Source organism: Chrysochloris asiatica, unplaced genomic scaffold, assembly GCF_000296735.1.
Source record: "Chrysochloris asiatica unplaced genomic scaffold, ChrAsi1.0 scaffold00046, whole genome shotgun sequence".
Classification (NCBI taxonomy): domain Eukaryota; kingdom Metazoa; phylum Chordata; class Mammalia; order Afrosoricida; family Chrysochloridae; genus Chrysochloris; species Chrysochloris asiatica.
In genome coordinates this window covers 7,459,138-7,471,575 of record NW_006408564.1, presented here as the reverse complement: position 1 = coordinate 7,471,575, position 12,438 = coordinate 7,459,138, and the positions used below count along the sequence as shown (strand labels likewise).

The following is a 12,438-nucleotide window of genomic DNA, read 5'->3' as shown; positions in this document are numbered from 1 at the left end:
TTTTTTTTTTTTTTTGCTTTAAAAGGTTACCTTTTAAAAATTTACCTTTCTCCATGACAGCTTAACAAATATCCTTAAATAATTAAAAATGTATACTTGTTATTACAGAATTAATTTTCAAATTCATGTTTCTTCTTCAAAGCTACTAATTTTAGTTAAGAAATAAAAGGTAAATACTTCAGAATACCATAAAATAATGTCTTTAAAGATTTAAAACATTTTGAATTCAACAAACAGCTGCAATATTTTAATTTTTATAGTTTTACTTCACAAATAATCTTTCATTTGAGCCATCTTATCTAACTAAGCATTACATGTTGATCTCTGCTCAGAGACAAAATCAGTGCCTGAACAGTTTTCAGTATGAGCTCAACTGAAGGGATTACTTAGACTAAACAGAATTTGGCTTTAAAAGTAGATGGTGATAATAAAAATCTAATGATCTGGTTTAATTAAAGTTTTGTTCCTTTTCTTTGAAACAATAATCTTTATTCATTTTGATTCAAAGAGTTAACTTCTGAATCTAGATAACATCTTTCAACTATATATTTGCATCATTCAAAAATTTCCAGACTTTGGAAACTCAAGTTTTAAAAATATGAGGGTGAATAATAAATAACTGCTACAAAATCATAGTAACCTTTATTAAACAAAAATATCAAAATGCAAAGCTTTTTATTTCTCAATATATCCATCATCTTTATCTATACAATTCTGAAGAAGTCATTTTCATCTAACTCTTCTCCATAGAATTCTGAGCTCTTGACTTTACACCACATCAAAACAGTAGTTTGCCATTTTCAAGGGCCTCAAATTATGCTCCTTCTAAATGTGTTTCCATTTCTCTAATCTTTCCATGAAGAACTCTGTACTCTTTGATTCACACCACATCAAAACAGTAGTTTGGGCATTCTCAAGGAACTCAAACTATAGTCCTTTGAAATGTTCTTTGGGCTTTAGGAACAAAAAGAAGTCTGAAGGGACAAGGGGAAAGATGTCCCCCCGAAAACTCTCATAGGACAGCCCTTGCTACTCTCAAAATAATTCAACAGGTGTATTGTTGTCATGGGAAAAAATTCCTAGATGTAACTTTCCTGGCCTTTTTCTCACAAATGCAGCTTTTCAATGTTCTTAAGACTTTATAACAAGCCTTGTGATGGTCCTGTGTTCTCAGAGACAATCTGTCAAGATTACCTTTTTAGGATCCTAAAGAAAACAGCCACCATAACCTTGAGTTGACCATTAGAACAAACCCAGCAGATCCCTTTTGGTAGCCACTATTTTGATTGGACCTTGCTCTCTTGATTATACTCATACATTTAAGACTCATTGTCACTTACAATTTGTTCTATAAAACTGTCTTTACTAGCTTCAATCTTCCTTAAAAGAGTGATGGAAAAATCAGTTCTTTGAGCTAGCTGGTCTTCATGCAAAACTTCTAGTACTCATTGAGTTGAAAACTTGCTGAGGGAAAGATGTTCAATTTAAATTGAAAATGCCAAATCTTGTGAGATCAACTTCAGTAGCTATCACATCAATGGCAATTCTTCGGTCTTGTTCCACCAGTTTCAGAACTTCAGCCACAGTTTCTTTTTTGCTAATGTTGACCATCTTCCCTCTCTTGGCTCATCTTTCAGGCCTTCCTGACCTACCTTAAAACACTTCCATCTAAAAACGATTATTTTATGTGGGGGAAGCAGTTCCATAAACTTGCTGCAAAGCTTCAATGATTTAGGAAGCTGTCCACTTCAGTTATGTTTAAAAAAATTGCTATTAGCCCTGAATTTGAAATAATTTTTTCCATGGCACAAAATGTAAGCCTTTTTTTTTGGAAGCACCTTAGTAAGACTGCTACTGCTCATGCAGAAACCCTATATAGAGTTTCCAAGTCTGTAAATCTTTAAGGTAACAGAAAACCTCATCTTTCTCTAGCAGAACAGTTGGTATATTGAAACTGATGACCTTTCAGTTAGCAGCTAAATACATAACCCACTACATTACCAGAGCTCCTTTTAATGAGACTACGACAAGGTATTCCTGATAGAACTTATCTGCAGCCTCCACTGATCACAGAGACAGGTTTATACACATTTTGTTTGTAAGACGCCTGTGCATGTATGAACTGGAACCCTAGTAACAATATTGTTAGACTTACCCTCGTATATTTCAACATGATGACTACCTCAGTCACTGCTCTGGAATCAATTCTGACTCGCACCAACTGTACCGAGCAGAGTAGAGCTGCTCCATAGGGTTTCTAATACTGAATTGTTATGGGAGCAGACAACAGAGTGGTTGATAGACTTGAACTGCTGACCTTGGCATGTTTAACGCACTGCACCACCAGGGCTCCTTGATGACTATGTAGAAGGTGTGAAAGCACTAAAACATGTCAGAGTGGACACATAAAATAGCATCACTCTGATAAGGAAAGTCTCCTTCTCTTCGCCCTCTCACCAACCCCACTCCGAATAACCTTTGCATCAAGTTTGTATGAAAGGCAGCACCTCTTGCTCTAATGACTCAGCCTCTCTTGACAGCCTTCTTCTGAAACTCCAGATTCAAATCTACTGCTAACCTTTATCTAGTTGCATGATGTGTAGAATCTCTAGCCTACAGTCATCATCAAGACAAAAACATGGGGGAAGAAAGTCTGAGAAAATTCATGTTTGGAGAAACCAACGCATTACAAAGAATTTCACATAGAAATATAATATAGTCCCAAAATAAGAAAGATAAAATCTAAGGGTAACAAGATTGGAAATTTTTTAAAAATCTCATAGATTTTGCCAATCAGAGCTAGGAAAGCCAAAACAGGAACTCTCAATAGAACCTTAATTATCAAAATAAACTGTTGTTGTATATAAATGCTATGTAAACTATGATAATATTTTTAGGGCTCCAACTGTATAACATCCCTGTTAAATATCATATATTTTGATATTGAAAACTCATTTGAAATGAAATTTTAACCTAATTATGTTGTTGTTGTTAAATGTCGTCGAGTCGATTCCAACCCATAGCAACCCTGTATAGCATTTCTGAGGAGCAGCTGGTAAGCTTGAACCGCTGACCTTGCAATTCAAACGGCTTTGCAGTCTGGCGCAGTAACCCACAGTGCCACACCAGGATTTCATAAAATTTACTTTAAAACTAAATTTCAGACCAACACCAAAGGAATCTGAATGACATCTATTACAGCATGGCATTCCACGATCACCTGTCAAGCTAAAACTCAGCCCTTTTATCTACTCTGAATTTAGTATCAGAACTTCATATTAAAATATTTACTATACTGGTTTAGATAAAATACAAAACCAATACTGAAAGATAAACATATATTTGGTTTCTACAAAGGTATTTCCTAAACACAAGAAAACAGTCTTTCAGATAACAAATGCAAAGGATTTAGATCATGACACTTTGAATACGCCATTACTTTTACTGACAATTTGCTTTGTCAAAATTACCAAAGTACCACTGATAGCATAAAAGGAATTAGTACTTACTGTGGGGAAGGGGCCTATGATACTAAATAGGGTTGTAGGATATAAAGAAAGAGAGTACATAGGACATAAAATAAATAGAGATGTATTCAAAATGTGTTTTACTCATACATATTAGTTTCCCATGGATTTTGACTTTCTATGCCTGTGCCTTCCAACACAGTAGACATTAACTATATGTGGCTACTCGTCTCTTAAAATACGGCCAGTTCAAGTTGACAATGTGCTATTAATTATAAAACAAACATACAGTGGATTTTAGAGATTTACCAAAGAAAAAATAATGTGAAATATTTTATTATTAATTTATAACACTAATGATGACATGTTAAAATGATAACATTGTGGATATAGAGGGTTAAATAAAATGTATTACTAAAATTAATTTTATCTGTTAGTTTTTACATTTTTTAATGTGGTTACCAGAAAATTTTAAATGATATATGTGGCTCTAATATGGCCAGTTTGAACCACAAGGTTGGTTGTTCAAACTCACCAGCAGCTCCTCAGAGCTATGAATTGGCAACGACTCAATGACACTTAACAACAACAATAACAACATTTTTATGGAGTCCTGTTGTGATGCTGTAGGATAAGTACTGGCCTGCAAAGTGGTTTGAATCACAAGGGCAGCAGTTCAAACTTACCAGCTACTCCTTGGTTGCTATGAGTCAGAACCAACTTGATGGTACTTAAGAACAACAACTAATATTTCTATTGGAGAGCACTATTTTATACTCTCTAAGGTGTACTCAAATTATGTTTATGAGATATTTTAAAAATGGGGCTTGCTGGAGAATAATGTTAACTTTAACATCTTTGGACATTTAAAAATAAGGTCTTCCAACTATACTTTGTGCTCTACTATTTTAAAGCTCAATCTTAATTAAAAGCTCATCTAATAGCAAATTATGGCTATGGACTTTGGTAAGGTTGGAATATTTGGTAGTTGGTTCACTATTACAAAGGAGCTCTGCTGGTATAGTGGATTATGCATATAGGCTGCTAACTGCAAGGTCAGTAGTTCAAATCCATCACCTGCTCAGAGAGTGTAACATGAGGCTGTCTACTCCTGTAGACATGAGGAAAGCCCCAGAAACCCAAGGAAGCAGTTTTTCTCAGTACTATAAGGAGCTTTGGTAGCACAGCGGTTACAAGCTTGTGCTGCTAACCTTAAGGTCAGCTGTTCAAAACTACCAGCTGTTCCATAGGAGAAAGGTGAGGCTTTCTGTTCCTGTAAAGATTCATAGCCTCAGAAACCCTACACAGGGTTGTTATGAGTCAGAAATAACTCCACAACACATAACCAACCAAATAAGGTCTCTATGAAGTAGAACTGACAATGTCAGCAGGTGGGGGTATGGGTGGTGTGGTTCATTACTATGAGTGATTCCAAACAGACCCATCTTATTCCAACATCTACTCTGCAACCAAATCTGATAAAACAGTATATATATATATATATCCAGAAATGTACAGCTTTGTTTCTTTTAAAATATTCCATGAGTCACTTTCACACTACTCAATTTATTGCCATAAAAAAATTACACCATCAAGGGAACGACAATTACAGCAAAGAGCTACCTTCAAATATCTAAATACTTCATTTAATCTAAAATCAAATAGGTATCTGTAACTATTCTCATCAAAATCAGGTAGAACTGGCAAAAATTTACAGCACTTATCTGACCATTCTATACAGTATAAAGATGATTCTGTGTACGTAAGAAGATTCTTTAAGTGACAGACTACAAGGTCCCTAGCTCAGACTGGTGGCTACATTATTAAGAAATACATGTTCAAGTCAAGATGGTGATGGATATGAATAAAAGATTTGCATGCCAAAGACAGAAAAATTAGCAAAACAATGACAACAGGAATTTTTCATTCTTTTAATGATGACTATAGTATTTAGAAGATGAGGAATAAATAATTCTACATGGGTTTGCTAACTATACTCAATGAATTCTGATTATTAATCTTGGTGCAATGAATATAAACTACACCTTTAAAATTTTATCAGTTTGGCTGCTGCCCAAGGAATAAAAAGGTAACCTCTGCTATATGGAAAAAATATTTAATAAGAAGTTCTGGGTATCAACCTTGGTATCTTTCACTAACTTCCAAATAAAAACCAAAATGGAATGCATACAATTTGTAAACACAGAAAACAGCCTATTAGAGGAGTAGGAAAACCAAAAGTAGGCAAAAGTGTTTTGGTAAGAGAGAATCCAAACAACTCAGAAAGGTCATGGAGCCAAAAACTAACGAAGGATTTTTTTTTTTTTTTAATGACAGAAATAACTAGCTGAGGACTCTAGATTCATGGGAAGAAAGGGACTAAGAGCTGGCGGCCAGGAGGCACACTTGCAGAATGTGCCCTTTGGTGGTGTAAATTATTATATATGCCGGAGTGTTTTGTTTTTGTTTGTTTTTTAAAAAGAAAGAGCTTAAGTGATTAGAGAGAAATACTGTTAACTGATGGTATATGGAGGGGATTATAATCATTGTAATAAAACACAGTGTATGATTTGTCAAATATAAAACTGATGATCTGCCCTGTAAACTTCCACTGAATCCATAATAAAAACCTTAAACAAACAAATAAATGACAGGAATAACTAATCTTGTTCTTTCTGACTACTGAAACAGATGGGGCAGGTAAGAGGAGGAGGGCATAGACATTACAGATGGGGATCAATGACCCCAAGGAGGCAGTTAGGTGGAATAAAGTGGTTACAGTTCTTTGAAATTTTTAGTGGGGAGAAAAAAAAATCTATACAAGTTAGGCTAATGTTGAAATTTATCATTTTCTTATTATTTGAATAAGTGCAATTTCCATATAACAAAGGAAATCTAAGAATAGATCATAGCATTAAATCTAACAGAGTAAAGGGAAGTTTGATTTTAAAAGACAGGCTTCAATGATCTGTGAGCAACATGCTTTTCATTCCATACTCGTAAAACCTTAAAATTCTGGCTTCCCTACCCTGGTTAAATAGTAAAAACAGATCATAAAAGAAAAATATTTAAGCTTTTTACACTACCTTTTTCTGTGCTCCCATTTATTTTAGGTAAGAAGTCATCGACTTGTATCCCTAGGATTAAGACAGTGTATCATTGCCTGATCAAAGAAAGTATTACTTCAAAATTGGTCTCAAGTGTAATCATGGCATTTTGTATTCCTACTTATATTAAAGTTGTATAAAACAATTTAGATTTATTTTTACAAAAAGGGTTCAAATTGCCATGTTCTACCACTTTGGGGAGAGGTTACAACAGCTTAGTAGCCTTTCAATGAACTCAAAAGAAAAAGGATCCTGTGTTCATGTATTTTTCTTACTTAAACACCTCTGAGTAGAACAGGTAGATGCAGAAAGCTCTATCACCTCACGGACAATGGCGCCCACTGGTGGCAACCAAGTATATTAAAGAAGAAGGAAAAAAATCTGGAAGAGTACGGAAACTATTTACCTAACAAGTAAGACATTCCTCTTAAAGAGAATAAATACACATTGTAAGATAGTAAACAAGCTCAAAGGCTTAATGATAACATTCACGTTTAAGTAAGAAATTTGGGTGACACCTACCTAAGCTGTTGCATTCTTTAAGAGTTTTCTCCTGAAGATGTTCTAACCGTACTGTAAATAAAAGTCCAAGAAAAAGATATTTCACAGATAAAAAGAAGAAAAATCAAATCAAATCAATTTCTGGATTAGTTAACTTACCTTGTAAAGCTGTTAGTCTTTCATTGGTGAAATCATTGTCAGCCTGCAAAGCTTCTATTTTTGCCTGGAGCTCCTGTTCTTTTTCTTCCATTTCATCTATTTTATGTTGTAATTCTTTTTTCTCAGCTTGTCCTTTCTGTTGTATTTCCTCTTGTTTCCCCTCTGCTACCTATTGAAAAAGAAAAAGAAAGGTCAGTTATTGAAAAAGAAAAAGAAAGTTCAGTTATTAATAAAACTTGATCTTGTTTTAAGAGGTTTAAGCCAGGATGGCCTTCTTTCACTTAAACCTCTAAGGAGGGTATTTAATATTGTATTTAATATTATAGAACATATTGGTGAAGTTGATTTTGTGGGGTTTTTTATATTTAATGTATTAAGAAGATAAAGACGTCTAAATATAACGTCTAAAGATAATGTCTAAAGCTATTAGCACAGCGCTCTCTCTTTCATACCACTGGAAGAAAAACTTGGAGCAAGCACACAGACTCAATACAAACAGAGGTAAAGGGGCAAATTGAAAAACTACATTTTTTTCAACATGGAAATAAGATTTTCCTCTAATATTACTATTGTTTCTAAGTTATAAAATGTCATATTATTTTGAAACCTTAAACAAGATTATGCTTAGCTAAAGGGATGAAGGTTATAAGCACTTTTCAAAATGACCTCCTTTAAACAAGACTCATCTTTAAAACTATCATTGATTAACCAAACCACACAAAGGGAGGTATGTTCTGGTTTCCTCTAACAAATACATAAATTTTTTTCAGGCACTCAATTCATGGTTTAAATGATATCAAGATGGGTCTTCATATACCCAGCTATAAGATTTTAAAGGACCAACTTGCCACTACTATATGGTCTTGTCTGTTTTTATCTTAAATGTCCCAAAGCTCCAGAAAATGCAGTTGTGCCAGTCAACAGCATCACTGATAAGCATTCAAATACCGATGATCACTCCACCTGTTCCAGCACTAACATACAGGGGCACTGCCTTTAGAAATGCCTAGAGATGAGCAGTTTCAGGGTTTAAAACAATAACAAAAACATCCCTGAATATCTTGGGTTTTGCTGATTCTTGGCTACTTCTGGTTATACATGAAAGTAGGATATCTATTACCAAGAATTGACTACATTTCCACCCAGAAAAAAATACTAAGGCTACCTTTTACAGACCTCAATTACCTATGGTAATGTGAACTGAGCAAAATGGAATACAAACATTTATTTTTACTATAAATCTCAGTCATTACTAATTTTAGATTCACAATTATTCAACAAGCTCAAAACTCTAAAGCTAAGCAGCGGGTTATGGACAATAAGTTTAAGATACTTTCAGGTATGCTAGGCTACATACCTGTAATTTATACATACCTTTAATTTATCAGATAAATCTTTAATTTCATTAACTGCTCCATTATATTTATTGGCTAATTCTCTTAATTCTTCCTGAGTCCGTTCATTCATTTCTTTCAAATGGGTACATTCATCTTCAGTATTACTCAAACTTCGCTGCAATTCAAGTTTATAGGTGATTTATTTAGAATAAATACTCATTCTAAGTTTAATTTATAAAATGTATAGCTTTAAAAGCTGTTCTAAATTAACATTTGGGGGTCCTAGTGTGGCACTGTGGGTTAATGCGTTAGACTGAAAAGTTGTGGGGTTCAAGCTCACCAGCCACTCCTTGGAAACCCTATACAGGGTGGCTAAGAGTGGGAACCAACTTGATGGCACTTAACAACGACCAATTAACATTTAGAATCCTGGTGTGGCACTGTAGGATAAGCACTGGAACCACAAGGTCAGTTTGAACTGCATGGTCAGTGGTCAAACTCACCAAGCACTCCTTAGGAACCCTATACAGGGTAGCTATGGGTCAGAACCGACTCAATGGCACTTAACAACAAGGTACACACTAAAAGAGACATCAAACTAAGAATTTGGAGGAAAAAAAGGGAGCTATATGGAAGAGAGAATAACTTTTATACAGTTCTAGTTTCAAAAAGACAACTGTGTATAACTTTTAGCCTTAAACATATTTTAAAACTCAACTGTAAAAGTTGGGTTGATAATAAATAGTTATTAACTTAGTAAGAAAATTAGAGGACAACTATCAACTTTATTTCCTTGTAGTAGGTCAAATTAATGGCATGATTCAGGCACTATGAGATGAAGCTGTTAAAGAAATAATTTCGTTAACAATAGGCAGTTTAACCGAACCCAGTAACAAAAAACTCCTGTGGTAAATTTTTAGTCATTGAAATAAATGAGTTATGTCATGAATTGGTTCTGTGACTTACAAGTAATGATCATATTTTGATTGTTCCTCAAAAAACCAGAAAGGACTTCAAAGATAATTTTTCCTTTGGATTTCCAAAGTTAGGATACATTTAGTTTTCCTCTCTGGAAGATGAGTAAGAGTAACAGCATGTGATATGGGTTCTTAGCCTACAATGACTATCCTTGACTAGAAGAAAGGGTAACAAGCGATTACCTGAATCCTAAGCAGAATAAAAATAGTCCGATTTCGTCCTTATTAGGCTTTCATTTCCTCAGTCACTAACCAGGGGTCACAAATACCAGGATTCACATGGCTAATATTCTTAAAATTAAAATACCTCAACTTCTGAAAGTTTTCTAACCACTTCAATTTTCTCCTGAAGAACCCGCCTCAGGGACTCTTTGGCTGTCGTCTCATAGTTATGTTTATCCTCCTGTAACGCTATAAGCTCCTTTCGTAAACTATCTTCTGTTTGATTCTAGGATTAAAAGATATTTGTAATTATAGCCAAGATTTTAAAATAAAGACATGTTACCATTAAAAAGTAATAAAAGTAAGACATTATGATGCTCTGTAAATTCTATATGATGTTGGCCCTATATTAACTGAAGCTGTAGTTAAAAACTGCATTAGTTAATTATGCCTTCACAAATATATTAATTCATACTTCTAATACAAAAAAAGTATAAACAAAAGCTGAGAATTTCTCTCAAATATATAAGATGAATTACTCTTATATTTGTTGCCATCTTTGCATGCCATAATATCAACAGCTCAAGGGCAAAATAATTACTTTCAAAGGTACCAAGCATCTTAAAATAAAAGGATTAAGAATACTATGGAAAAAAAATGGATTCCAGGTCTAGGTCAAAAAATATACAGGATAACATGTGAAGAATATTGATATGATACCACACATACACACACAAAAGGAAGAAATATGTAAGTTAAGGCTGGAACATCTTCTCTGTTATGACAGCAGGAAACTCTGAGTCTTCAATAATTTTATCAAAAGGAATCAGGAGCCAACCTGAATAGGTTCCCATGGGTCAAAGATGAGATAACTTGAACATCAATAAGGAAAAAATGGCAGTAGAAGCAGTCCAAGCTAATAAATGAAGGAATCATAAAATTGTAAATCACTATTTTTGCAACTCTTAATGAAATAATGGCTCATCATCTAGGCAGGGATCCATGATTACTAATATCTCAAACGGAGAGATAATTCGACATTAGAAGTACATAATATCATCTATGATGTGTTCTAGGCAGAATAAATAAATAAATCTAAATTAGATCAAATATCTAAATGAAGCTATCAATTTATTGGGAGGGAGAAGACTGACTAAAAACCAATGCATATTGAAGGAAATTTAGAGGGCAAATAAACCACTTTCTTCAACAAACATCAACTGTACAGAAAAAAAAGACAGACTAGTACAACGAATTTCCAAAAATGACAAAAGATTATACAAAGAATGGTGAAACTGTATAAAAGTTTTAGCTTCTAGACAAAGAATTGAAGCTAAACAAACAAACCATGTATTTTTCTTTATGAACTTGAGATTGATACCTACTTTGGAACATGCCTGTAATTGGTTTCCCATAACTTCTAACCGTGATAAGAGTCTATCTTCATCTATTAAAGCCTGTTGAAAAGAGTTAGATATAAATAAAACCACAGTATAATTGTCCTTGTTTGCTTCAAAATCGAAACTTTAATTCATTCAACATCTAGGGTATATTAAATTATGTTTAAATGTCTCTTGAATATTAAGGCAACTATAATACCTGCCAACTGGTATCTGAAGCCTCTTGGGTGATGGCCAGTAACCGCTGTAGCGTGGCTAACTTCTGTTCCAACATCTGTTCCCGATGTAAGGCCTCCTAATATTAAAAATCACAAAAAAGATTCTATTAAAACTCAGCAAGCTTCCTTTGAGAAGTAATCAATTTGTAGCACACTGTGAAAATATTCTATCATACTTTTTAATCTTTCTCTCCAAATTGATAAATCTACTTCATAAAAGATATAGATCACATCACCTCATAAATAATCTACTAGGTTATAAGACCTGCTGCTAGGTGTCATCAAGCCATAACTTCCTAATAATATGGAAAACAAGTCACCTGTCTTTCTTTTTTTCATTAATTTTACTCATAATTCATAAGAGTAAGTTACAAAAACAAACACTAAGCTAGAAGTAGCTAACAAATGCTTTAGGTTTGTACTTTCTCTCTCTCTCTCTCGCTCTCACACACACACAGAAAGAAGTAGAGAGAAAGTTATCTAAGAAGCTGTGTATTCTTCCTTATGTACCTGACATTAATACCTACTTTGGAACATGTCTGTAATTTACAAAGAGCTACTGCTTTATTCTCACAGCCTGTTGCATTTTTAGATATTCTGATTCCTTCACTGCATACCACAGAGCAACAATTGAAAATGCCAGAATAAAATCAAGAGCCTACCAAATGCTGGGTCAATGTAATTAATTATGAGACCAAAAAGTTATGTAACTATTTGGCAATGCCAAAGGACTATTTTTAAGAGAAAGAGGTTGGCTAGTGAAGTCTGTCTGATCAGTAGGTGACTTGTTAGCATATGATAACAGTTAGGCAGTCTCCTTTACTAAAAGCTAGGGTGAAAATGCTCACATAGCACTCAGCTATGGTTTGGGCACACCTTTACATTTCACTCTTATTCCTGTCATTATCCATCACTACACAATTACCCCTGAGCTACCTCAACAAAGAAATGTGTGCTTCAAAACAGTACTGAAGGTCTAACACACATGAATGTACTGCTCTCTACACCCTTGATTGATTAGGAAAAATCTGTTTTAATTAGAGTTAGAAGTATATATACATACGTGTGTGTGTGTGTGTGTGTGTGTGTGTGTGTGTGTGTATATATATA

The 12,438-nt window shown here is 34.1% G+C and overlaps 1 protein-coding gene across 3 annotated transcripts in view; it reads right to left on the bottom strand.

Moving 5' to 3' along the window:
- Window positions 1–12,438, bottom strand: part of SLMAP (sarcolemma associated protein) — a 178,636-nt gene that overhangs the window by 61,144 nt on the left and 105,054 nt on the right. For 2 of the 3 annotated variants that reach the window (XM_006862073.1, XM_006862074.1), the window contains exons 6-10: window positions 11,310–11,405; window positions 11,096–11,167; window positions 9,856–9,996; window positions 8,609–8,746; window positions 7,235–7,403 (exon numbers count right to left, since the gene is read on the bottom strand). In XM_006862073.1, coding sequence (XP_006862135.1) covers window positions 7,235–7,403; window positions 8,609–8,746; window positions 9,856–9,996; window positions 11,096–11,167; window positions 11,310–11,405 — 616 coding nt within the window. Of the gene's footprint in view, window positions 1–7,096; window positions 7,148–7,234; window positions 7,404–8,608; window positions 8,747–9,855; window positions 9,997–11,095; window positions 11,168–11,309; window positions 11,406–12,438 lie in introns of all 3 variants that reach the window. The other variant, XM_006862072.1, reaches the window with a different exon arrangement.